Here is a 27,104-nt window from a genome sequence, read left to right as displayed (position 1 = left end):
ATACTGATGGAAGAACAGCTCACAGTAAGAACTATTTATGATGATAAATCGTTGTTCTGTGGAAAAATGTTATACGCATATTCCGCCATTTTTTTGGTATAGCTTCGCTTGGCGAACCCTGTATTGCACAGTAAGGATATTTTTAGAAATGTAATTCAGCGATTGCATTAAGAACTAATTTGTCTTTCGATTGCTGTCCACCCTATATTTTTTTGTCAAGTTTACGATTAGTTATTCATTACGCCAGATCACTGTCCAAAATGGAGCCCGACATTTTCAGGCTAGTTTTGCTAGTATTGTCATGTTATAACCACGTTTTTTTGTGGCTAAATATGCACATTTTCGAACAAACTCTATATGTATGTTGTAATATGATGTTACAGGGGTGTCATCGGAAGAATTCTGAGAAGGTTAGTGAAAAAATTAATACATTTTGGCGATGATTACGTTATCTCTCTCTTTGGCTTGTATCAATGCTCGGGTAACGTTTGCACATGTGGTATGCTAATATAACGATTTATTGTGTTTTCGCTGTAAAACACTTAGAACATCTGAAATATTGTCTGAATTCACAAGATCTGTGTCTTTCCAATGCTATGCTTTGTCTATTTTTAAGAAATGTTTTATGATGAGTAAATTGGTAATACACGTTGCTCTCTGTATTTATTCTAGTCGAGTTGTGATGGTGGGTGCAATTGTAAACTATGATTTCTACCTGAAATATGCACATTTTTCTAACAAAAACTATCCTATACAATAAATATGTTATCAGACTGTCATCTGATGAGGTTTTTTCTTGGTTAGTGGCTATCAATATCTTTATTTGGCCGAATTGGTGATAGCTACTGGTGGAGAGAAAAAATGGTGGACAAAGAAAATGGTGTCTTTTGCTAACGTGGTTAGCTAATAGATTTACATATTGTGTCTTCCCTGTAAAACATTTTAAAAATCAGAAATGATTGCTGGATTCACAAGAAGTGGATCTTTCATCTGGTATCTTGGACTTGTGATTGAATGATATTTAGATGCTACTATTTACTTGTGACGCTATGCTAGCTATGCTATTCAGCTTTTTTACTGGTGGGGGGTGGGGGGTGCTCCCGGATCCGGGTTTCTGACTCGGTAGAAGTTAAAGATTTATCCCTTCAAGAAGCTTTAATTAGAGGACGGCTCTACACTGTAATGGAAAACTATAACTTATACTGTAATTCTGGGTATTATCAACTGTAAAATACTGTGAAAGCATTATACTGCAGCATACTGTAAATGATGATGCATTGTGGGAAAATGTAGTGGGCGGAAAATAGTTGCTGTATTTCAAATGGTACTGTAATTCCACCCCACAGAAACCAGTACTGTACCTTAATTTTGGAGTGCAAAACACATTTTGATCACTAATGGGTGCATGGTATTGTTGTTTTTTGAGGTGCCCTTTGCAAGATGCCTTATTTGTTGAACCCGTTAATGTGAGTGCTGTACCAATTTAACTCATGAGTTTATAGTGCCCCATCAATTTAAAATGTAGAAGGGATAGAGTGCAGTGGCAAGTCTTAAACCTGTGGTCTGTTTTGCCAAGTAATTGCTGCCAGGAAGCCTTTGTTAAGGCCTCTTGAAGTGGAAGTGATATAAAACACCAAATATTAATTGATATGCTGTACTGTGTAAATACATTACCTTGCAGCCAACCTTTCACCAATTCCATGTAATTCCAGTAAAATACTGTGAAATCTCCCCCACAATGACTTTCATTCGTTAGTTCATTATGATTACGGTAGCATTTACTTTTTTACATTTCAATACAGTACATTGGATGTATTTAACTATGTCATTACACAGTACTTGCTTTACTATTTTATTTAGATTACAGTAGGTATACTGCACTATGAAATACAGTGTCTTACTTACCGATAGATGTCTATAAGTTACTGTCAAATTCACTTCAACCCCTTTACAGTGTAGGGTTGTCAGGCGACCGATGACCACTGGTGATGACCGCCACAGACAGTCTCAAAGTGCAAAGTTCACTGTGGATTAGCAGTCTTGGAAGCAGAGTTTTTATCAGGTAGAGGGAGATATTTAGAAAATGATTGAGAGAGGAACTGATATGACCAGAAGAAAAGTGAGAGTGTGGGGGGGGTTGGGTTATGCTTAAAGGCTAAAATATATTTATTATTATACCCAATCCCCCCCACTCTCACTTTTCTTCTGGTCATATCAGTTATTAGGTTTTCTGGTTATTATTCACTTTTATGATTTTATATTGGCCTACAGAGGCCCATGACACTCTTCTATTCTCTACTCCTACTAACTCTGCTAGTTTCTGTGTGTGTGTGTGTGCGTGTGCGTGTGTGTGTGTGTGTGTGTAGAACTACGACAATGGTGACTCCCAGCTGGACTCCTCAGAGCTCCTTAAGTTCATCCAACATAATGACTCCAACGTGGACATGCAGTCATACGCAGACCAGGAGAGCAACAAGCTGCTCAGGTCAGTGTGTGTGTGTACTTGTGTGCATGCTATTTCACATTTATTTGTATATATATATATACATTATCAGTCAAAAGTTTGGACACACCTACTTATTCAAGGGTTTTTCTTTATTTTTACTATTTTCCACATTGTAGAATAATAGTGAAGACATCACAACTATGAAATAACACATATGGAATCATGTAGCAACCAAAAAAGTGTATTTTAAATTTGAGATTCTTCAAAGTAGCCACCCTTTGTCTTGATGATAGCTTTGCACAATCTTGGCATTCTCTCAACCAGCTTCATGAGGAACTCACCTGGAATGCATCTCAATTAACAGGTGTGCCTTGTGGAATTTATTTCCTTCTTAATGCGTTTGAGCCAATCAGTTGTGTTGTGACAAGGTAGGTGTGGTATACAGAAGACCAAGTCCATATTATGGCAAGAACAGCTCAAATAAACAAAGTGAAACTACAGTCCTCCATTCAAGTGCAGTCGCAAAAACCATCAAGCGAAATAAATGCATCGTAGAGTTCAAGTAACAGACACATCTCAACATCAACTGTTTAGAGGAGACTGCGTGAATCATGCCATCATGGTCGAATTGCTGCAAAGAAACCAGTACTAATGGACACCATTAAGAAGAAGAGACTTGCTTGGCCAAGAAACACGAGCAATGGACATTAGACCAGTGTAAATCTGTCCTTTGAGATTTTTGGTTCCAACCGCCGTGTCTTTGTGAGATGCTTTGCTGGTGACACTGTCAGTGATTTATTTAGAATTCAAGGCACACTTAACCAGCATGGCTACCACAGTATTCTGCAGCGATATGCCATCCCATCTGGTTTACGCTTAGTGGGACTATCATTTATTTTTCAACAGGACAATGACCCAACACACCTCCAGGCTGTGTAAAGGCTATTTGACCAAGAAGGAGAGTGATGGAGTGCTGCATCAGATGACCTCATCTCCATAATCACCCGACCTCAACCCAGTTGAGATGGTTTCGGATGAGTTGGACCACAGGGTGAAGGAAACGTCGCCAACAACTGCTCAGCGTATGTGGCAACTCCTTCAAGACTGTTTGAAAAGCATTTCAGGTGAAGCTGGTTGAGAGAATGCCAAGAGTGTGCAAAGCTGTCATCAAGGTCAAAGGGTGTCTACTTTGAAGAATCTCAAATATAAAATATATTTTGATTTGTTGAACACTTTTTTGATTACTACATAATTCCGTATGTGTTATTTCATAGTTTGAATGTCTTCACTGTTATTCTACAATGTAGAAAATAGTAAATATAAAGAAAAACCCTTGAATGAGTAGGTGTGTCCAAACTTTTGACTGGTGCTGTTTATATAATTTTTTATATACTGTATATATTTTTAGCTCAGTAGACAGAAAAATATGACACTTTACAAAACAGGTAATTCACACTTTCTCATAGATCATCATATAATGTTTGCAGCCTGTCTACGTGTGGTGTAAATTTGAGCCATGTACATAACATACCGTAAATGTACTGTATATGTGTGTACCTATAAAGTACTTATATCATATACAGTATCGATATCATATTCTCAGCTGTACAGTAGAGGTTTTCTGAGGAGCTGGTGCTATATTAAGCCCTACTGTCCCTCTCTCTGCCTTGAACCTTGTGTGACCCAGGCCTCCTGTGGGTGATCTTAACCTCACAGACACCTGTTCTGTACATGATCAGAGCCTGGGTTTCCACTGTGCTGCTCACTTGAGAAGTGTTGCAATGCTTCTGCAGGTTTGGAGATAAGAAGCTGATGTAAGAAGCTGATGTAATCAGCCACTTCTATTGCCCACACATGAGTAGGGCCCTGAGTTTTTACAGGCCATGTGAATTGACTGGGAAAAACTCTTGGTAATACAAATGAAGCATTGAAAATAATATTCTGTGGGCAAAACATTCCATTAACTTCACTTTATCAGACACCCAGAACAGTCAGACACTATGCCCAATAACCATCTCAACAGCTATACAGAGCATTCGCAACATATTCAGACCCCTTGAATTTTTCCACATTTTGTCACGTTAAAGCCTTATTCTAAAATTGATTCAATTGTTTTTCCCCCTCATCAATCTACACACAATGCCCCATAATGACAAAGAATTTTTTTTTAATTTTTTTTTTTAGCTAATTTATATAATAAAAAACACTGAAATTTCACATTTACTTAAGTATTCAGAACCTTTGCCCCAGTCTGAGGTCATGTGCACTCTGGAGTGGGTTTTCATCAAGGATCTCACTGCACTTTGCTCTGTTCATGTTTCCCTCGATCCTGATTAGTTCTGATTAGTCTCATGATACTGCCACCACCATGCTTCACCGTAGGTTTCCTCCAGATGTGACGCCTGGCATTCAGGCCAAAGAGTTCAATCTTAGTTTCATCAGACCAGAAAATCTTGTTTGTCATGGTCTGAGAGTCTTTTAGATGCCTTTTGGCAGACTCCAAGCAGGCTGTTATGTGCCTTTTACTGAGGAGGGGCTTCCGTCTGGCCAATCTACCATAAATGCCTGATTGGTGGAGTAATGCAGAGATGGTTGTCCCTCTGGAAGGTTCTCCCATCTCCACAGAGGAACTCTAGAGCTCTGTCAGAGTGACCATCGGGCTATTGGTCTCCTCCCTGACCAAGGCCCTTCTCCCCTGATTTCTCAGTTTGCGGCCAACTCTAGGAAGAGTCTTAGTAGTTCTAAACTTCTTCCATTTAAGAATGATGGAGGCCACTGTGTTCTTGGGGATCTTCAATGCTGCAGAATTTTTTTGATTGATACCCTTCCCCAGATCTGTGCCTCAACACAATCCTGTCTCGGAGCTCTACGGACAATTCCTATGACCCGATGGCTTGGTTTTTGCTCTGAAATGCACTGTCAACTGTGGGACCTTATATAGACAGGTGTGTGCCTTTCCAAATCATGCCCAATCAATTGAATTTACCACAGGTAGACTCCAATCAAGGTGTAGAAAGATCTCATGATCAATAGAAACAGGATGCACCTGAGCTCAATTTCGAGTCTCACAGCAAAGGGTCTGAATACTTATGTAAATAAGGTATTTCTATTTATTTATTTGCAAAAAAATTCAAAACTGTTTTTGCCTTTGATATTATGGGGTATTGTATAAGGCTGTAACGTAACAAAATGTGGAAAAAGTCAAGGGGTCTGAATACTTTCCGAATGCACTGTACTTAGCTATGAGTACAGGCAGTGAATGTGAACCTGTGTGTGTTTCTCTCTGCTCTTCCCAGGAGCCTGTGTGTGGATGCCCTGATCGAGATGTCCGATGAGAACACTGACTGGAAGCTGAGCTTCGATGAGTTCCTCAACTGCCTGAAGCCCGGCTTCAACCCACCTGAGAAGAGTGAGCTCCCAGTCACATGACCGTTGACTCAATGATGACAACACTGCACACCACTGCTGACACCACACATGTTTTTTTCTCAGTTCACTCTTAGACACATGCAGTCAGCATGCAGTATGTGTTTATAGTGCATGGGATGTACATTTGTTAATCAAAATAGCGAATTCATTCACCACAACCATAGGCAAATTCACTGTAACTCACCCTAACATACTTGAAATTCACTGCAACAAAAACATCTCAATGTGATTTATTTACAGACAACTGTATTTTTTCTTGGTCTTTTGTGCTGTACTAAGTTGATCAGAAGTTGTGCATTAATGATGTAGGGGAAAGTTCAGTGTGATAGGAAGAGCGGTTCTAGGAGAGAGCCCTATGACTTCACTCACAGCTGCAGCAGGCAGCAGCAGACATTCCAGTCCGGAACACAGAGCCTACCCTGGGGCCTCACCAGAGCCAAGGTCATAGATAATAGAGTGCTTTAACATACTGTACGCACACTATATATCGCTCTAGTGCTCTCTTTCTGCTGCGGACTACAGCACTACTCAACTGCGCTAAATGTTTTATTTAGACATCTAGAACTAACCGATTCAAGTAAAACAGAGGATATTTAATCATTTCTGGTCATTTCAACAGACATTATTGTTAGATACGGTGTGTATGCGAGACACTAAATTCCATGTGCCCCCCTCTTCTGCAGAGTGTGCGCTGGAGGATGAGACCTATAAGGATGGGGCTGAGACACAGGTGGAGTGTAACCGCTGTGTGTGTGCCTGCGGCAACTGGGTCTGCACCGCCATGACCTGCAATGGTGAGGATAGGCACACCAGCACACCTGTATAGACACACTGGCTCATCTACAAGTCACCTGAACCACATACTGGGCTTACAGATAAGGACTCAACACCTGTCTTTCTCTCTCTCCAATTGATCCTGTAATTCTTTCTTCCTTTGCATCTCTTTCTTAGATAAGACAGCGGTCGTCGAGGAGACCGGGGAGGCAGGGCAGGAGATGGCCGAGGAGGAATGGAGCCTCCGTGTGGCCGAGCTCAACAAGCACCAGGTCAGCAACGGGGGGTCAAACTTCAAGGGACAGACCGGGCCGCTCTCCAATCTCCCCAGACATATGGGGTAGCTCTGGAATCTGTCTATAAAGAGTTGGGCGAGTTGTGCTTTATTGATGACTATCCTTGTGTAGACCGTGTGACTTGTGTGTGTGTGTGTGTGTGTGTGTGTGTGTGTGTGTGTGTGTGTGCGTGTGCGTGTGTGTGTGTGTATTGCTTTAGTTAAATTCACGAGGGAGCAGTTCTGGCTCTCCACAATAGCAGAGTCAGCGAGTTCATGTACTCTGTCCTCAAACAGAATATCTTCCAACATCCAACAACAATTTACAGCCCTGTGGGGTGAATTTATTAATACAAAAAAGTTAGCCAATATTGCAGTTAAGAACCGGTAGAGATCCCTACACAAGAGGAACTAAGGGACAGTCATCCTCGACACTGTGTAGAGTAAAATGGGCTATTGAGTGTGGCTATTTATTTGTAACTATCTAACTATGGCTACATGGCATACAATTATTCTTCTCATGACAATATTTAACACTCTCCTCCCACATATGCTTTCTCTCTCTCTCTCTCTCTTTCAAAAACAGGAAACAGTGGAGAAGATGAAGGCCAGCACAAAGGAGGCCTAAGATGCCTAAAGAAGGAGGCCTAAGATGCCTAAAGAAGGAGGCCTAAGATGCCTAAAGAAGGAGGCCTAAGATGCCTAAAGAAGGAGGGTGTGAAGGAAAGAGAGAGAGAAAAAATACTTCACTCTTCTTCCATTCTTGATAAGGCCCTGTGCTGTTGCTGAATTTACTCATATGTTAATTATTATAGCTTTTTGTTTATGTGTGTTAGATGCAGGGCAGTCAAGAGTATTATTTGCGGAGTTTCTTGAGTTAAGTACTGTCTTCATGTTCAATTGTTTTACTGCACCCCTGCACTAGGAATGGGGCCATTTTTACTGCTGACTTTTTAAATATTGTTTTTCTATCTATACATTATAAACACAGTATTTGTTGTTATGGCTTTTTTTTGTAAAATAGCAAGCGGTAAATGGTTGGCGATGAGAAAAATGTGAGATGTTTGGAGTGAACTGTTGGGACACCTTTCTCCATCAAGGAAATAAAATCACCTTTAAAGTCCTTCCAGATGTGTTAGAGAAATGTTGAGCAAGACAATGATAGTGTCTCATTGTAGGGGAAGGGGATGTCTTACTACTACTTGATACTACTTGACCAATGCACTTCTCCCTCCATGACTAGCAGCATAGTTTCAGGCCTTAGTGGATTGTCCCGTTTAGTTAGAATCCTTTGCTTTTTGACAAATGTGTTTGCTTCTATGTACAATTTGTTATGTCCTTGATTTGGAGATCATATGTGATTGCAATGGCTCCTGTGCTGTATTCCGTCGACTCTCTCTGGTGCTTGTTTTAGAAACATTGAAGCGTAGATTATAGAATGAAAGCAACAAGCACCAAGCACAGAGCTGAGTACAGCATGGGGAGAACTAAAACCAAAGCCTGACGATGACTATGATGTTGATGTACGAACCCCTCCAGGCAAAGCATTTCTCTGGACCCAGCAACAACACTATACCTGTGCTTGTCAAAGATCAGTCATAAGGATTAGCCTCGCTGTCAACTAATGTAGCTTAGATGCATCTCTAACTCAGAGTGCATGCTTATATGAAATAATGTGTGTCTGTAATGAAGGAGTGTTTTTGAGAGAGTGCGTACTGCCTACAAGTGTGTGGTGGTGTGTCATATTTGTTTTGTTATGTTTTATTTGTCAAAGTCCCACTTATCTTGAGAATCGTTTCTGGTTATATCAGTGCCTTAAAACCCAAACATAGGCCTGCAGACATACACCGTAGAGGTCTCGTGTACTGCAACCTTTAAACCACAATTGGAATGGGCAAGACTGTTCTTGGCAGAATTTTGGTATAGATTTTGGAGCTATGTGGTTTAGTCCTTGTTAAATGTTTGTGTAAAAGTTGAATAGCTAGGTTAAAACTAGGTTTATATTCTAAAAGGAATGCAGAGTCTATAATGAATATGTATGTCAATAAAATAAAACCCATACAGTATTACAGATGTCTCAACCTCTCGTAAATGTGTGTGTGTGTGTGTATGTGTGTGTGTGTGTAGTGATGGGGTGGAATTGGGATATTTTTGCCGATATATCGTATCATATAAATTTGACAATTTCGCAATACAATTTCACAATATTATTGTTTTAGGTAGTTTGCTGTACCTGCACAAAAACTCCAGTATTTCTCCTTCATAGCTTGTTCTCCATCATCTTTTTAAATAAGGAGCCCATTTGATTTCACCAGTTATATTTCCATGACTGATCAAAACTTGTTTTCTCGTGGCTCTCTCTTGTCCCTATGCAGCAGTCAGACGGTGAGCAATATGTTTGGAACATCGAATCGCAATAAAATCACAGTATAGAATCGCAGTACATATAGAATTGAAAGCATTGTGAGACTCGCAATACATATCGTATCGGCACCTAAGTATTGTGATAATATCGTATAGTGAGGTCTCTGTCAGTGTTGTGTGAATGTGTGCCTGTGCTTACGTGTCTGTCTGTCTGTGATCCTTCATATCCAGACACTTAAATGAATCACATTCATGCGTCAGAGCTCAGTCTATACGAGAAGTGTTGCTGTTGTCGTTTTCTACAGAAACTCTACCCTACATTCCATTGATATTGCTCCAAGAGGCAGTGTTCCAATGTCATCTGGTACTGTGGCTGTAATTTGAGAATAGCTTTTAAGTCCCTTAACATTCAAGCCTCTTGTGGTTTAACATGTGAACAAATGCCAAGTTTGTATAAAGTGCAAGGGCAGTGTGTTCCCAGGATAGTAAAAAAACAATGTTATCTGGAAAAAGTCTGTTTATTTCACATGTCATGTGTTTACCCTGAGACAAGTCTGCCAGTGGTATCTTAGCACAGGTCACAGTGACCTACTGAAGATCAATTATTTCTTCCATTCGGTCATCTGGTCCATACAGTGACTGTAATTTGAAAATAGCTTTTAAGACACTTAACATTGCAAACAGTTCATATTTTTGTATTCTGCTAGACAGCATTGTGTTTTATGATGGATATGGGTGACTTGAGGTTGCTTTTATAACCAGGTTGTGCAAGTACATTTTTTTTTTTTTAAATCTACACACTCGTGGGCGTTCTTGCACAATGTAATACTACTGGATGATTGCATAATATCCAAGGGTAAGGGGACCAGGTAGCAGACTGCAAATTTAGTTAATTACCACCTTCAACTTTCTCCCAGTTTTACTTTGTTATGCACCCATTACAACATTTATGCACAACGATTATTCTGTTTACTAGTAAACGGTGACAAACGTCGTGATGTTACTCTATAACTAGATCAGATCCAACTTAGATAATGCATGTAAACCAATGAAAGGGTTAAATTAGGGCGGAACTACTACTGGCCAACCCCGGAACATGTACTATATATATACTAAACAGTTGCTTTGTCAATTGTACCAGCCAGGTTCTGTCAAATCACAGTGAGCTATTCTACACAATCATCTTTTCCAAGTGTGATTTACCGACACAGGTTTATTTATTTTCTGTCAGATGCAGTTGTAGCCCACTGCTTGGGAATACATTCTTAGCGACAATGTGGGACGCCACCGTTCGGCCACTGCAAGGAATATTGATTTGAAACAGACGGAAACTCGGGGCCATTGGACTCCCATAAAGATTTGCAACCACCACGTTGTTCAGAATATTGAAGAGTAGTCTACACTGCGAAATGGATTTGCATGAAGGAGCCGCAAACGGTCATTGTGAGGGTGTTTTAGACCTGTCGCGTCGGAATTTGAACAGTTTGAGCTTGGTCAATATCAGCGAGGAGCAAAAGAGGGACACCAAGCAGTTGTGTCTAAGCTTCAATCGATTGGCATCGCTGCCCGGATCAGTTTGTATGTTCTACAACCTCGAGTTTCTGGACATTAGCAATAACGGACTATCGGTCATCTGTGAAGACATTACTCGGTTAACCAAACTCAGAACACTAATATCCAAGAACAACCGTCTGGACGAATTCTCGCTGCCTAAGGAGTTTGGGTCTTTGCCGTTGGAGGTGTTGAATCTAAGTGGCAATCGATTTGAGGAGATGCCAGCGCAGTTCCTGAAGTTGCAGCGGCTACAATCACTTTCCCTTGGGGGAAACAGATTACAAAGTATTCCTGCAGAAATAGAAAACTTAACCAGGTATGTAGACTACATAACTTGACGTGCACGGCCTCGCCAGCTGCTAAAGAAAGTGATGGGTCGTTCGCGAACGAACGGATCTTCTTGTTGAACGTCGGGAACCGAATCGTATTAGTGAAAGAGCTGTCCATTTGGCTCGCCGAGTTGCATACTCCGGTTTGAGCTCAAAAACTGCAAAGTTACAAAATAAGTATCTAGAGGGTGAAACAATAAATAGTGGGGAGAGCGCGGGGTTTTTTTCAGTGCATTTTTGGGGGCAACTTCCTTTTTCAGGCGATCTAATAGTGTGGCCAGTTAAACATGTATTTCAACGCGAATTTAAAGATCTGACTGACATAATGTTAGCCTACTTGGCTTTACATAGGCGATTTGCATTTGTTTCGTGGTTCCAGGTCAATTTAAGCATTTTGAACAAAGAGCCGTCTGGGAGTCAAATGAACCGGCTCTTTTACGTGAACGGAGCCAAATGAGCCGGATCACGGAAAACGTTGACTGCCCATCACTAGATAGCTACAACGTTGTCGCATTAGCTTGTTACAATGTTGCAGTTCACCATGGTTTCCACTAGATAGGCCCATAGCCAATTGTGACTGTACTATCATAAAAGTACAGGAAAACCAAACTTTCCTGCTTTTTTTGTTGCTTAATTTAAGGTTTGGGTTAGGCATAAAGTTAGCAGTGTGGCTAAGATTAGTGTTAGGTTTAAATTCAAACATTTTTAAATAGGCTGGGTTTATGACTGTGGCTGTAGTAACAAGTTACTATCGTTCCACAGTGATTGCATCACAACCTTTCACATAGTTAGCAAAAGTGTCAACTGCCTGATACTATCACAATGACCAGCTTAGGCCTAGTGTAGTCAGGTTTACGGGCGAAGAGTGAGTTCAGTGGGTACAGGCCATTTCAACTGCCAATGCTGCTGGGGGTTTGGGTTGTTGTGAAGGCTTAAGTGATGCAGTTACATCAATGCAGAGGCAGAGAGGTGGGAGCAAGCTGTGCGGTGCTGTCTTGTAGCCTACTTCCATGGATGCTTACCTTTACAAAAACAATGCGCTCCCTTGATTGCCAGGACTATGGTTAAATGGATTTTAACACATCCTCACTCCTTCAGTAGGCTACTGTATCAGTACGCTGAAGCAGACTTTAAATCCTAACCTGTAGGTTTTTCAGGAAATGAAAAAAGTATACTATCACAACTTGCCGCTAATCACAATTACCATGCAATCAGGCCTTGACCAACACTGGGCCTGGGTTAGCCAGAATAGATTTTGACCCTATGCTTGCTTACTGCTGCACTGGGGTCGGACAGGCTTCCTGTTTAGATTAAGACACAACGGCGCCAGATAAGGCTCGGAAAATGTACCTCAATCCAGGGATGAGCAATGCATTGAACTCCGAATTATCCCAACTGTTACACCGAGAACATCTGGGGGGGGGAAATCTGTCGTTCATTCTTCTCTCTCCTAATGGGAACTTGGAATACAACACATTTCTTAACCCTGGATTGTGGTATGTTTTCTGAACCATATCTCACACCGGCTCCGCAGTGTCTTAATCTTAACAGGAAGCCTGTCCGACCCCAGTCCAACTGTTATCAAGCGTAGGGTCAGGAGCTAATCTGGCTAGGGTCGGGGCATGACTGACTGCCTAAGTTGCTCAGAGGAGGACATTAATATGGTTGATGTGGTGGGGTACACATTAGAGGTCGACCGATTTAATCGGAATGGCAGATTAATTGGGCCGATTTTCAAGTTTTCATAACAATCAGAAATCGGTATTTTTGGACACCGATTTGCCCCCAATTTTTTTTTTACCCTTTTATTTAACTAGGCAAGTCAGTTAAGAACACGTTCTTATTTTCAATGACGGCCTAGGAACGGTGGGTTAACTACCTTGTTCAGGGGCAGAATGACAGATTTTTACCTTGTCAGCTCTGGGATTCAATCTTGCAACCTTAGTTAACTAGTCCAACGCTCTAACCACCTTCCTCTCATTGCACTCCTCGAGGAGCCTGCCTGTTACGCGAATGCAGTAAGAAGCCAAGGTAAGTTGATAGCATTAAACTTATCTTATAAAAAAACAATCAATCATAATCACTAGTTATAACTACACATGGTTGATGATATTACTAGTTTATCTAGCGTGTCCTGCGTTGCATATAATCGATGCGGTGCGCATTCTCGGAAAAAGGACTGCCGGTGCTCCGTGTACCTAACCATAAACATCAATGCCTTTCTTAAAATCAATACACAGAAGTATATATTTTTAAACCTGCATATTTAGCTAAAATAAATCCAGGTTAGCAGGCAATATTAACCAGGTGAAATTGTGTCACTTCTCTTGCGTTCATTGCACGCAGAGTCAGGGTATATGCGACAATAATAAACGTTTTTTTTTTCGAAATGATAGTTTCCGCATTCGACCATATTAATGACCAAAGGCTCGTATTTCTCTGTGTTATCATGTTATAAATAACTATGGTTTGATAGAGCAGTCTGACTGAGCGACGGTATGCAGAGATGTCATGACACACACACACATTCAAGCATCTCGTGGTTTAATATGTGAAAAAATGCCAAGTTTGTATAAACTGCAAGGGCAGTGTGTTCACTGGATAGTAAAAAAAACAATGTTATCTGGAAAAAGTATATTTCTCATGTCATGTGTTTACCCTGAGACAAGTCTGCCAGTGGTATCTTAGCACAGGTCACAGTGACCTACTGAAGATCAATTCATTCTTCCATCTACCCCTGCCCCCATACAGGTCACATTCTTCTAATATCAGTGAGCAGAGTTTAGGATCTGACTATATAGCCAATTAACATCATAAAAGAGAAGACATTGTGAAGTCAGACCAGTGGGTGCAACTGGGATGTGGGTCATGTCAAGCGGTAATAAACAGTAGCCTATTTATAGACTAACCAAAGATAAGTGTGTAAGTACTTTGACTTCAGCGGCAATAGATCCTGATTGGCTTTAATAGTTCACTAACCCTGACCCTATTGGCTGACTGTCATCAACTGATTTGATCATTGCTTTTTAGTGACATTCTTTAAAAAAAAAGTCTGCCTGGTCATAACATACTTTATATATGGGCAAATAAAACTCATAGGAAGATGTTAAACTTTCCTTTTTATTCTACGTCTGAAGGTGGTTTTGACTAGATGTCGACCGATTATGATTTTTCAACGCCGATACCGATTATTGGAAGACCGACGATACCGATTAATCGGCCAAATTTTTATTTTATTTTTACATTTATTTGTAATAATGACAATTACAACAATACTGAATGAACACTTATTTAAACTTAATATAATACATCAATAAAATCAATTTAGCCTCAAATAAATAATGAAACATGTTCAATTTGGTTTAAATAATGCAGAAACAAAGAGTTGGGAGAAGAAAGTAAAAGTGCAATATGTGCCATGTAAGAAAGCTAACGTTTAATTTCCTTGCTCAGAACATGAGAACATATAAAAGCTGGTGGTTCCTTTTAACATGAGTCTTCAATATTCCCAGGTAAGAAGTTTTAGGTTATAGGAATTATAGGACTATTTCTCTCTATACGATTTGTATTTCATATACCTTTGACTATTGGATGTTCTTATAGGCACTTTAGTATTGCCAGTGTAACAGTATAGCTTCCATCCCTCTCCTCGCCGCTACCTGGGCTCGAACCAGGAACACATCGACAACAGCCACCCTCGAAGCAGCGTTACCCATGCAGAGCAAGGGGAACAACTACTCCAAGTCTCAGAGCGAGTGACGTTTAAAACGCTATTAGCGCGCACCCCGCTAACTAGCTAGCCATTTCACATCGGTTACACCAGCCTAATCTCGGGAGTTGATTGGCTTGAATTCATAAACAGCAGAGCTGCTGGCAAAACGCACGAAAGTGCTGTTTGAATGAATGCTTACGAGCCTGCTGGTGCACACCATCGCTCAGTCAGACTGCTCTATCAAATCATAGACTTAATTATAACATAATAACACACAGAAATACGAGCCTTGGGTCATTAATATGGTCGAATCCGGAAACTATCATCTCAAACAAAACATTTATTCTTTCAGTGAAATACGGAACCGTTCCATATTTTATCTAACGGGTGGCATCCATCAGTCTAAATATTCCTGTTACTTTGCACAACCTTCAATGTTATGTCATAATTACGTAAAATTCTGGCAAATTAGTTCGCAATGAGCCAGGCGGCCCAAACTGTTGCATATACCCTGACTCTGCGTGCAATGAACGCAAGAGAAGTGACACAATTTCACCTGGTTAATATATATACTTCTGTGTATTGATTTTAAGAAAGGCATTGATGTTTATAGTTAGATACACGTTGGAGCAACGACAGTCCTTTTTCTCGAGTGCGCACTGCATCAATTATATGCAACGCAGGACACGCTAGATAAACTAGTAATATCATCAACCATGTGTAGTTATAACTAGTGATTATGATTGATTGTTTTTTATAAGATAAGTTTAATGCTAGCTAGCAACTTACCTTGGCTTCTTACTGCATTCACGTAACAGGCGGGCTCCTCGTGAGGCAGGTGGTTAGAGCGTTGGACTAGTTAACCGTAAGGTTGCAAGATTGAATCCCCGAGCTGACAAGGTAAAAATCTGTCTTTCTGCCCCTGAACAAGGCAGTTAACCCACCGTTCCTAGGCCGTCATTGTAAATAAGAACGTGTTCTTAACTGACTTGCCTAGTTAATAAAGGTGTAAAAAAATATATATATATAATCGGCTTCCAAAATTACCGATTTCCGATTGTTATGAAAACTTGATATCGGCCATTCCGATGAATCGGTCGACCTCTAGTTTTAACCTTCCAGACTTGGACTTGTATCATCTCACCACCCAAGGCTGTTACTTGGGACATATAGTTAAATACACTGAAGAGGAACAATGGGTACATGTTCATACCCAGAATCCTTTTGTGTCTATTTTCGAAGGATAAAGCAAAGAACATTAACAACTTCATAGTTATGAATACTATAACAATATGGAATTAAGTTACAGGTTTTATATCATATTTTGGACATCAGAGCAAACTTGAGGGAATCATATTTGAGTCGGAAGTATATTCCAGTTATGGTTAAGTTATACAAAACCTTGCAGAGAGCCTCATTTATTGACAATCTCTTAGAGGAAAAATAACTATTGGAACCAAGACTTTTAAAAGTAAAAGATATTGGCACAAGATGGAGGGAATGTTGGCACATAATAATTTAATTAATGAAAATGTATGCTTATACCAGTATAAACTAGAATTTATTATACTATGGCCAAAATTCACAAATTCCACAGCACAACGTGTAAAACTACAATGACTCAGTAATCCATGCCTTCTGGGAATGTTCTAAAGTCCAACAGGTATGGGTAGAGTTAGAAATGTGGCTGTCAGAACTATTAGTCTGCAAATTAAGCCATGGCATATGAGGATGCAGTAAGATTCTTGTTAATCATCTTGAAAGATTTTTTTACTTTAACACTGGAAATCAACCAATCCTCCGTTAACACAATGGAAAGGTCATGCTTCATTATCTAAATGTTGAAAGTGCTTGGTGATGGAGAAAAACAAAATGGTGCAGTTTGAGTCCATGTGGGGTGTGAGCATGAGGGTCTAAGCAGATGTGATGTAGTTGCTGTTTGTTTGTCATTTTGTACGTGTATGTTTTTTGTATTGTTTAATAAAATATTTTTTTAAATCCTACAATGGAAAGTGGACTCATAGCTTCAAAATGGTATATTATACTCTGTAGTTGGAGAAAGTTAGACTGCTTTGAAAGTTGAATGTGTAACCCCACTTGAGAAGAAAAAGGCCCAGTGCATACAAAATGTATATTTAAAAGAAGAAAAAAAGTTAAAACGCAATTTGACACTGAGATTGGAATAATACTGTAAACTTGTGAAAATGATGATAATGCCCTTTTTATTGTAAGAGCTTTTTGAAAGGACTGCCTGAAATCTCAGCCAATTCTGGTGGGGTGGAGTTTTAGCCTTCCATGGTGACGTCGCTATGTGGTAAATTTTGTTAATAAACCAATAAGAGTTTCAAATAAGGGTGGACAGTATCCAGATTTTCATACCGTTTCTGTACCATACTGGGGAATACGGTATTACCAGAAGTGCACACAAGGGGCACTATAAAAATACAAAAAATACTACTAATAATAAATATTTTTTGAGGGGTGCGCATAACAATTTAGGCAACAGGGATCTTGATCCAGGAGGGGGTTGAATGTCTCTGCTGTAAACTCAGGTCTCTAGTGATCCAATGCCTTAGACCTCTGTGCCACTCGGGAGGCCCCTTTCTGATCATTTTAATTGAAAATATTAAGTTATTTAATTGTTACCCAGAAACAGAACTCCAGGGTCCCCAGGGCTTGAACTCCAGGGTCACCAGGGCTTGACTTCCAGGGTCCCCAGGGCTTGACTTCCAGGGTCCCCAGGGCTTGACTTCCAGGGGCCCCACCTGCCCGTGTGGGATAACTGTACAGAGGAGGCCATTATGCGCCAAGGACCCAGAATGGCCTCCTCTGTCCCAGTTGCTGCTGTGTCATCAGTTCTGCTGACGGCTCACTTTCAGTGTCAGGCAATTACATCTCCCTTTCACTCCCTGTTTCTCTTTGCCTGCTGCTCACTCTGTTCCTCTCCATTTTCCCAGTTTTCAGCTGTCCTTTCACTCTTTCTTCCTTTCAGAGGGAATGTGATGAAACACTTGAGAATGTGTACATTTCCGTTTTGAGATTTGTGGATAAATGTATTATCTAATCTTTTTCTAACTGCCTCAGTCAGCCATCTGTTTTGTATGGGACTACCCCACATGGTTTTGGTGTAGGCTAAGCAGCAGACATTTGAATACACTCGACCTAAACTTCACTCTTGCCATGAGAATGTTTTGGACTCTACCTCTGGCGGCCTCTACGCAAGTTGGAGTAAATGCACACGCAGGCAGGCTAAAGACAGAGCTAGAAATTCCGGCACTTCTCTGTGGTATGTGTACAGTGTGTGTCTCTCTAGTGTCTTCCCTTTCAAACTGTTTGTACAGCAGCTCCACTGCTCGATGCCTTTCACTCACTCTGTCACATACAGCATCTATGTCAACATGTGGGAACCCCAGTGTTGTACTGATGTGTCAAAACATGGCTAGCCACATATGCACTTGGAACTGCCCAGTAAACAGTATGTTATGGTGTTTTTGATGTCCCAAAGACCATCTGGGTTCATGCTGTACTTGTTACTGTCATGTTAATTGTCACTTGATATGATGCTAAACATATTTAAACCTCTCTGTCAGTCTGGAGCTTCTGTATTTGGGTGGTAACCTGATCACGTCTATTCCTCCTGAGCTGGCCAACCTGCCCTACCTCAGCTACCTGGTCCTGTGTGACAACCGCATCCAGGGTGTACCCCCGCAGCTCACCAGGTAACCATAACACTAACCATAAACACAACTACAACCCTATCTAGAGCATACTGCCACAGCTAACCAGGTAACCACAACACAACTGTAATATAACCATAATACTGCCACAAGACTGATAACCCAACCATATTCAAAGCATACCTCCACAACAACTCAACTGGTTAACAGAACCATATCCATCGTGGACTATCATAACCTAAACAAAGTCTAGAATTTTGTCTATAATACTCATAACGATGACCATGCCCTCTCTCTCCCCTCAGGCTCCACTCCCTGCGTTCCCTCAGTCTCCATAACAACCTGCTGACCTACCTACCCCAGGAGATTCTCAGCCTGGTGCACCTGCAGGAGCTCAGTCTCCGCGGCAACCCCCTAGTTGTGCGCTTCGTCAAGGAAATGACCTATGACCCTCCGTCGCTGCTGGAGCTGGCGGGTCGTACCATCAAGAGCCGGAACGTTCCATACTCGCCCTGCGACATGCCCTGCCACCTGCTGCACTACCTAGACCTGGCCAGCAAGTGTCCCAATCCTAAGTGTGCTGGTACGTTTACTACACACTAGCTTCTCATTGGACTGTGTGTCTGTATTTCTGTACCTGTCTTTGTCTTCTTGTCTGTATATAATGTATTATATGTCTGTCCTATTTTATTTTAGTGTGCTTATTCAATGTCTTTCTGCTTTCTCTCTCCACAGGTGTGTACTTTGACTCATGCGTGCGCCACATCAAGTTTGTGGACTTCTGTGGGAAGTACCGGCTGCCCCTCATGCACTACCTGTGCTCCCCAGAATGCACCTCACCCTGCAGCTCCAACCCCCAGAGTGACGCAGAGTCAGAGGATGAGATCAGCGTGCCCGCTGACCGCCTGCAGAAGGTGCTGCTGGGATAGCAGGAAGTGGAGAGTCCTCTGGTCGTAACCATGATAAAGGAATGAAATCTGAACCCTCTGGTCTCTCGTTTGTGTGACGCTAGACTCACAGACACAAACACACATGAGAGATGTCTTTAGGGCTGTGTGTCCCCGGGAACCTATTGACTGTCACTAGCGATCTAAAATTGGGGGACAAATTGTGAGGGTTCTCCTGGATAAGCATAGGAGGGCAGTAGAAAATATAACTATTGCCAACTCGCTATGTTAGCCATTGAAAGGGGTTTTCATGATTTTCGAACACCATCACGCCTTTCCTGAGAATCAGGATATGAACAATGTGAGATTTCCAAGTGCCGGAAAAGTGTGTGACCCAGTACTCTGTGTAAGCTTTGTTTTCTCACACACAGGAAGTCGATCGAGTTTGGCAGAGTGTGTATGGACACCTCGCAGCACAATACACACATTTACTGTGAAAGGAGAAGACCTAACTAATCTGACAAGATACAATGAAAGTTGGTATTTCCAGCCCTGGGTTTTCTCTAAATATAGACAGTTATAGATGTCTTTTGATCTGTGTGGGAACATTTACACAATGTCCCCAGAAGGTACGTGTTCAAGGTGAACAGGTACTACAGTAGTTGGCCTTTAAGACATTAAGACTAAAAATGCTGGTCTATTGTTACAATACTATGAAGAAGTGGAAGTGAAATTAAGTGGAAGGAACAGCAACAAAACAAACATTACTTTTTGCACCCTGAAATATGTGACAATTCACCATTTGAGTTTGTCTTTTGTTTCCTGGAAGTGATTTTCTATTCATGATCCTAAACCAATGTGAAAAAAAGCATTTTTTTGTAGCCTGTACTGCGCTTATACAAATCCATCATTCTACTGTCTGACACACAATGGCTCACACACTAATACAGTGCATTTATTGAAGATGACTTATGGAATATAATATAGTACTCATACAGGTCAATGATCTGTACAAAAGTATGTGCACTTTTCCCCTTTAATATAGACTGTACAGTATATAATATTCCTAATAAAGTTTGATTTGAATATCTAAAATGTGTGGGATATCTGAATTGTCACCTGCTATGGTGAGGTATAACTTGCAACATCAGCTGATCTGTCTAGTTGGCTTATAGTCCACATCCCGTATCTGCTGAAGGAATAATGACTTCTCCTTAGCTTCTGACGTCATTGTTTGCTATGTAGACTAAACTGTGGAAGGAAAATCAGTGAGGCTGTCATGCCAAATAGTGTCTTTTGTTTGACACCCTGTTGCCAAAATGACTACAATGAATTTCCACATTATCTTTCTCCAGGACTAACTGCCAAACGTTTGACAGTTGGAACTATGCTAGAATGCAAGACTGTGCACTTGTACATGAGCTTGACAAAGCATTTTGTTTTGCGCCATTGTAGTTAGAATGAGTTGCTTTCAGGACTGATAAGTCTGGTTAATTTGCATACAGTATGAACGTGAATGCAGAGGGACCTCGTCTTTAACCCAGCACTAAGAGATGCCAGGGTGAGCGCATTCTGCCTACCTGTCTCAATTTGCAGATTTATATAGTTACCCTGCCAAGACCTAGTGATATAAACATCTCTCCCTGCTACGCTCTTAATCTTTTTCTCCTACACTCTCCCTCTCTCTCTGCCTCTTTCATTCTGTTTTTCCTCCCACCCGAGTAGGCTGTTTTTTTCTTTGAGGAACAGCTGTTTCATTTGTTTTGTCTGTTTGCCCACAAGTGTTCAGAGAGCTCAAAGTTCTGTGTCAGTCTGTCTGTCCTGCCGTCCTCATTCAGGCCTGGGGTTGCTTTAACTCTGACCCCTTTATCTGTTCTCTCTGACACACTAATTTCACTGTGAAAAGCTGATATGCTGATAGGGTTGTGCTCCGAGTGCTCTCAGTATCTGCTGGATATGAGTGTGATATGTATTTGAGATGTTATCCACCCCCATGATTCCTTCTCCCAACAGCAGGTATTTCAGAGCAGCCTACTTACTGTATGTTACATCAGCCAGGTGTGTGTGGAGCTGTTACATCTATTTCCTATGTCAGAGTGTGTGCGCGCTTGTGTGTGTGTCGGCTGCAATCCGAGACAGAGACGCTGAAGCGGCCATGATGAAACTGAGCCAGAGTGAATTAAACAAGGAGAGGAGATGAGCGCTCTGTCACCAGCCAACACAGGTCAGGAGTGTACTCTCAGATCACAAGTCACAACTCTGATACTTTGAATACAAAACAGGGAAGTCTAAATCTTGAACTCAGAATTCAGAGCATAACTAAGAGCTTGGGACTTGGACCTCTGAGTTTGGTGAATTGGATCTCTTCCATCAGCACAGCTGTGACTGCTTGTCTGTCAGCAGTAAATGGAAGAGAAAGACCCAAGATCCACAGAGTATCAATACTCTGGACAACTGAACTGCCTGCTAAAGGTAAAGACAGATTGTGTGTGTGTACATGTATGTACTGTATGCAGGCTAATTTCATCTGATGTCTGACATTAGGGTTTTTGCTCTGCCCTATAGAGTCTACAATGCACAGTAGAGGTGATCTGTGGCTTAAAGAACAAAGGGGTTTGACAAGGGGGATTTTGATACTGTAAGCCTCTCATCACCTTTACTACACCATTCATTCAAATCAGCTCACCCTCAACACTATGACTTGGCTGCGTGTGCCTCAACTGACGTACATTCCTGACCTCACACATGATGAACTTCACGTCTGTGCGTACGCACAAACACACACATGCACACACACTCACAAACACACACACACGCACACTCCAGACCCTGACAATTGGACCTTGTCCTGGGATTAGCAGGGGACTGCTAATCTGCCGCCTCCGGGTTCCCCGGGGGAGGGGAGGTGGTGATGGAGGCACGAGAGGAACGAGGAGGGAGGGGCGTGATTGTCCACTGTTATGTAACCATGTTAGATCACCATGGTGACAAATAAATCATAGAAAAACATCTAAGATCACACCCCTCATCTCACTTCTGTCTGCAGTCCTTTATCCTCCCACCTTTCTCTCTTGTTGCTTCTGCCTGCAAACTTCTTGTTCTACTCCTCTCTCCTAATCCATCTTTTCTCTCCTTATGTATTTTCCAGCACCTCTCAAACCTCTCCATGCTGTTCTAATTTCTAATAACCTCTCTCCAATCACCTCTGGCTCTATCCGCCTCTTTGTTTGATATGGTCACGTTGGGCATTCTGGATCTGTGTGACTGTCGATCCCCTTCCTTCGTGTGGCCAGAAACACACAGCGAGAGAGGCCTCGATTGCCCCTTTAGTGGAGGCAATTCAGTTGCAGCATCAAGGAATAATATACACAACATAGTACAGGTCATCTAGGAACCTGGCAAGGCATGGAAGGGTTTCAGTGTTCCAGAGCCAGATTTGGGATCTGGGTTGCAAACAGGAAGCGTACATTATCAGGCAGATCTGGACATGCCACAGGGAATGGTCATGATCCCTGTTTGGGGAAGGTCAGGGCGGGGCTGGAGTGGAGAGGGGGTTGGTGGAAGAATGTGATGCCACGTTCTGAAGAACAATCCATTTCCGCCTATCAAAGCCGGTGGATTAGGAATAGAGAGTGGAACTCAGCATAAACCTGGCGCACTCTGGAATCAATGCAGCACAGGAAAGGGTTTATGATATGGCAGGAAATGGGACTCAGGATTTCAAATCACAAAAACAAAGAATTTAGCACTATCTTTTCTCACTTTATTTTGTCTTTGGCCCATTCATATACAGTAGTTCAGTTCTGGTTTACATTCAATGTAATGAGAAGTTTTTGTGTTTTAGAACAGTCACAGAGACTGCCCAAGCACAGGGAGTTTCTCCAAGGACAGTGTTTCTTTTTTTCTCATGATCTCTTTCGTCAAGTTCAATCTCTCACAGCTCTCCAATAACATTATTCTCTCCTCCCCACCCACCCTCCCCTCCCTCTCATACCCACCAACCCTCCCTTTCATACTCCTCCCATCCACCTGCTCCTCCTTAAAGAAAAATCTATTTTTCAAAATACAGAAATCATCCCCGTATGATGCATTTTGCATTATATGATGGAAAAAGAAGCATCATATGATCCAAAATGCATTATACGGGAAAGATTTTTTTTATTTTGAAGTAAAGAAAATATATTGAAACAAATACCAAAATATACACTATATATATAAAAGTATGTGGACACCCCTTCAAATTTGTGGATTTGCCTTTTTCAGCCACACCCGTTGCTGACAGGCGTATAAAATTGAGCACACAGCCATGCAACCTCCATAGTCAAACTTTGGCAGTAGAATGGCCCGTACTGAAGAGCTCAGTGACTTTCAACGTGGCACCGTCATAGGATGCCACCTTTCCAACAAGTCAGTTTGTAAAATTTCTGCCCTCCTAGAGCTGCCCCGGTCAACTGTAAGTGCTGTTATTGTGAAGTGGAAACATCTAGGAGCAACAACGGCTCAGCCGTGAAGTGGTAGGCCACACAAGATCACAGACAAATCTGGGTTTGGCGGATGCCAGGCGAACGCTACCTGCCCAAATGCATAGTGGTGGAGGAGGAATAATGGTCTGGGGCTGTTTTTCATGGTTCGGGCTAGGCCTCTTAGCTCCAGTGAAGGGACATTTATTTATAATTTTTTTACCCCTTTTTCGTGGTATCCAATTGCTAGTTAAAGTTCTGTCCCATCGCTGCAACTCCCGTACGGACTCGGGAGAGGCGAAGGTCGAGAGCGCGATGGGACAAGAACATCCCTGCCGGCCAAACCCTCCAAACCCTCCTCCGTCACATGGGTCTCCCGGGTCGCAGCCGGCTGCGACAGAGCCTGGACTTGAACCAGGTTTTCTAGTGGCACAGCTAGCATTGCGATGCAGTGCCTTAGACCACTGCGCCACTCAGGAGGCCGAAGGGAAAGCTTAATGCTACAGCATACAATCACATTCTAGATAACTCTGTGCTTCCAACTTTGTGGCTACAGTTTGGGGAAGGCCATTTCCTGTTTCAGCATGACAATGCCCCCATGCACAAAGCGAGATCCATATAGAAATGGTTTGTCAAGATCGTTGTGGAAGAACTTGATTGGCCTGCACAGAGCCCTGACCTCAACCCCATCGAACACCTTTTAGGTGAATTGGAACGGCGAATGCGAGCCAGGCCTAATCGCTCAACATCAGTGCCCAACTACACTAATGCTCTTGTGGCTGAATGGAAGCAAGTGTTCCGTGCAGCTATGTTCCAACATCTAGTTGAAAACCTTCCCAGAAGAGTGGAGGCTGTTATAGCAGCAAATAGTGGACCAACTCCATATAAATGCCCATGATTTTGGAATGAGATGTTCGACAAGCAGGTGTCCACATACATTTGGCCATGTAGTGTAGTTTTTAGGTGGAGTTTTCCTTTAACTCAAGCTGTCCCAAACTGCTCTGCTGTTGTTTCTCTATAAAATATTTAAACTCCTGGTAACCCGAGTATTGGTGCAATCCACCTGCTTTTATGGAACAACCCACCATCAACCTGATCTTGGGGGAATCCGATAGTGATCTCTACACAATGACTGAAACAGAGATGACTTCATCACTAGTCAGCTTCAGTGGGGGGACTGACGTTGGGAGAGTTGATCTGAGCGTTGAGGTCAAGACATTAATCTCAGAGGTTTTTGTCTGTTTGTGTTAGGATTCGGCTACCGCACGTCTGCATTTCATCATTATGTGTCCGTTTGATGAATGTTCCACCCTCAGGAATTTGCTGGATAACTTGGCCATGCATTACAGTAATGCAGAGTTGATGAATGGTCCACCCTCAGGAATTTGTTGGATAACTTGGCCATGCATTACAGTAATGCAGAGTTGATGAATGGTCCACCCTCAGGAATTTGCTGGATAACTTGGCCATGCATCACAGATTACTGCCCCCCGAACCCCCCCAACCCCTCTTTTTATGCTGCTGCTATTCTCTGTTGATCATATATGCATAGTCACTTTAACTATACATTCATGTACATACTACCTCAATTGGGCCGACCAACCAGTGCTCCCGCACATTGGCTAACCGGGCTATCTGCATTGTGTCCCACCACCCGCCAACCCTTCTTTTACGCTACTGCTACTCTCTGTTCATCATATATGCATAGTCACTTTAACCATATCTACATACTACCTCGATCAGCCTGACTAACCGGTGTCTGTATGTCGCCTCGCTACTTTTATAGCCTCGCTACTGTATATAGCCTGTCTTTTTACTGTTTTATTTCTTTACTTACCTATTGTTCACCTAATACCTTTCTTGCACTATTGGTTAGATCCTGTAAGTAAGCATTTCACTGTAAGGTCTACACCTGTTGTATACGGCGCACGTGACAAATTAACTTTGATTTGAGTAATGCAGAGTTGATGAAAGGTCCACCCTCAGGAATTTGTTGGATAACTTGGCCAGGAATTACAGTAATGCAGAGTTGATGAGATCATGTTGCAGCTTGTCTGTTAAGTGCATGGTAACCAGCAACCACGTGACACTCCAGTAGAGGTGTCACTATTAGATGGTCCACTAGCGTCAGCAGTTCCATGTTATATGCCCGATGGTCAGGTCAGCATGTACAATGTAAAGACATTTCCCTGAAAACAGGGGCGGCAGTAAGGAGTCATTGATGTCAGTGAACAGCTCCACCTACTGTCCAACTGGACAGACACAATAGATGTGTTATTTGAGCAACACAGGATGACAGGAACACAGGAACACAGGATAACAGGAACACAGGATGACAGGAACACAGGATGACAGGAGCACAGGATGACAGGAACACAGGATAACAGGATGACAGGAACACAGGATGACAGGAATACAGGATAACAGGAACACAGGATGACAGGAACACAGGATGTTCTGATCTGACCAGATGTCACCGGTACCTCTTCCTCTTAAAGCTGGGATCTCACAATATCACTCTAACTGCTTTCTGTCTCACGCACGCACACACACACACACACACACAGGCCTGATGGTCCCTCAGATAGCTGGGGATCTGCCCAGGCTACCAATATGTTTTCAGTCCTCCCGACAATGACCACACACCTAGCACTGCAGGGAGGGAGGGAGGCAATAGAAGGAAACTGTGTGTGTGTGTCAGAGAGAGAGAGACTTTTGGGTGATATGGGTCGTCTTGGATGGCATGATGTGCATGTAGTTGAAGATAAACCTTACATTTAAACGTTGTTTCTCTCAATTCAATTTAAGGGGCTTAATTGGCATGGGAAACATATGTTTGCATTGCCAAAGCAAGTGAAATAGATAATAAACAAAAGTGAAACAAAATGTAATATGAACAGTAAACATTGCACTCACAAAAGTTCCCAATGTCATATGATCAAATCAAATTTTATTTGTCACATGCGCAGAATACAACAGGTGTAGACCTTACAGTGAAATGCTTGCTTACAAGCCCTTAAGAAAATACCTATAGAAATAGTCTGGGTAGCCATTTGATTAGCTGTTCAGGAGTCTTATGGATTGGGGTAGAGGCTATGTAGGAGCCTTTTGGACCTAGACTTGTCGGTCCGGTGCCGCTTGCCATGCAGTAGCAGAGAGAACAGTCTATGACTAGGGTGGCTGGAGTCTTTGACAATT

General features: G+C 42.0%; 2 protein-coding genes across 4 annotated transcripts in view; both read left to right on the top strand.

The window, feature by feature from the left end:
• LOC139546452 (follistatin-related protein 1-like) overlaps positions 1-8,992 on the top strand; it is a 46,707-nt gene extending 37,715 nt beyond the window's left edge. Inside the window, exons 7-12 of one of the 3 annotated variants that reach the window (XM_071354838.1) lie at positions 2,367-2,485; positions 5,743-5,855; positions 6,559-6,669; positions 6,827-6,921; positions 7,510-7,591; positions 7,638-8,992. In XM_071354838.1, coding sequence (XP_071210939.1) covers positions 2,367-2,485; positions 5,743-5,855; positions 6,559-6,669; positions 6,827-6,921; positions 7,510-7,551 — 480 coding nt within the window. In that variant the 3' untranslated portion in view covers positions 7,552-7,591; positions 7,638-8,992. Of the gene's footprint in view, positions 1-2,366; positions 2,486-5,742; positions 5,856-6,558; positions 6,670-6,826; positions 7,021-7,509 lie in introns of all 3 variants that reach the window. The other 2 variants (XM_071354837.1, XM_071354836.1) reach the window with 2 other exon arrangements.
• A 1,413-nt stretch (positions 8,993-10,405) lies between these two features.
• LOC139546442 (leucine-rich repeat-containing protein 58-like) lies at positions 10,406-20,541 on the top strand. The gene is made up of 4 exons (XM_071354816.1): positions 10,406-11,157; positions 18,473-18,601; positions 18,865-19,142; positions 19,295-20,541. Exons 1-4 carry the CDS (start codon positions 10,697-10,699, stop codon positions 19,486-19,488), a joined length of 1,062 nt encoding a protein of 353 aa, XP_071210917.1. The 5' UTR covers positions 10,406-10,696; the 3' UTR covers positions 19,489-20,541.
• The last annotated feature ends 6,563 nt before the right edge of the window (positions 20,542-27,104 follow it).

The sequence above is a fragment of the Salvelinus alpinus genome, chromosome 20, assembly GCF_045679555.1.
Source record: "Salvelinus alpinus chromosome 20, SLU_Salpinus.1, whole genome shotgun sequence".
Lineage (NCBI taxonomy): Eukaryota > Metazoa > Chordata > Actinopteri > Salmoniformes > Salmonidae > Salvelinus > Salvelinus alpinus.
The sequence above is the reverse complement of the archived record's forward strand: the minus strand, read 5'-3'. Positions and strand labels throughout refer to the sequence as shown.

Coding starts and splice junctions, on each gene's coding strand:
- LOC139546442 (XM_071354816.1), top strand. CDS start 10,697: ATGGATTTGCATGAAGGAGCCGCAAACGGTCATTGTGAGGGTGTTTTA. Junction 11,158..18,472: donor GAAATAGAAAACTTAACCAG/GTATGTAGACTA, acceptor CCTCTCTGTCAG/TCTGGAGCTTCTGTATTTGG. Junction 18,602..18,864: donor GTACCCCCGCAGCTCACCAG/GTAACCATAACA, acceptor CTCTCCCCTCAG/GCTCCACTCCCTGCGTTCCC.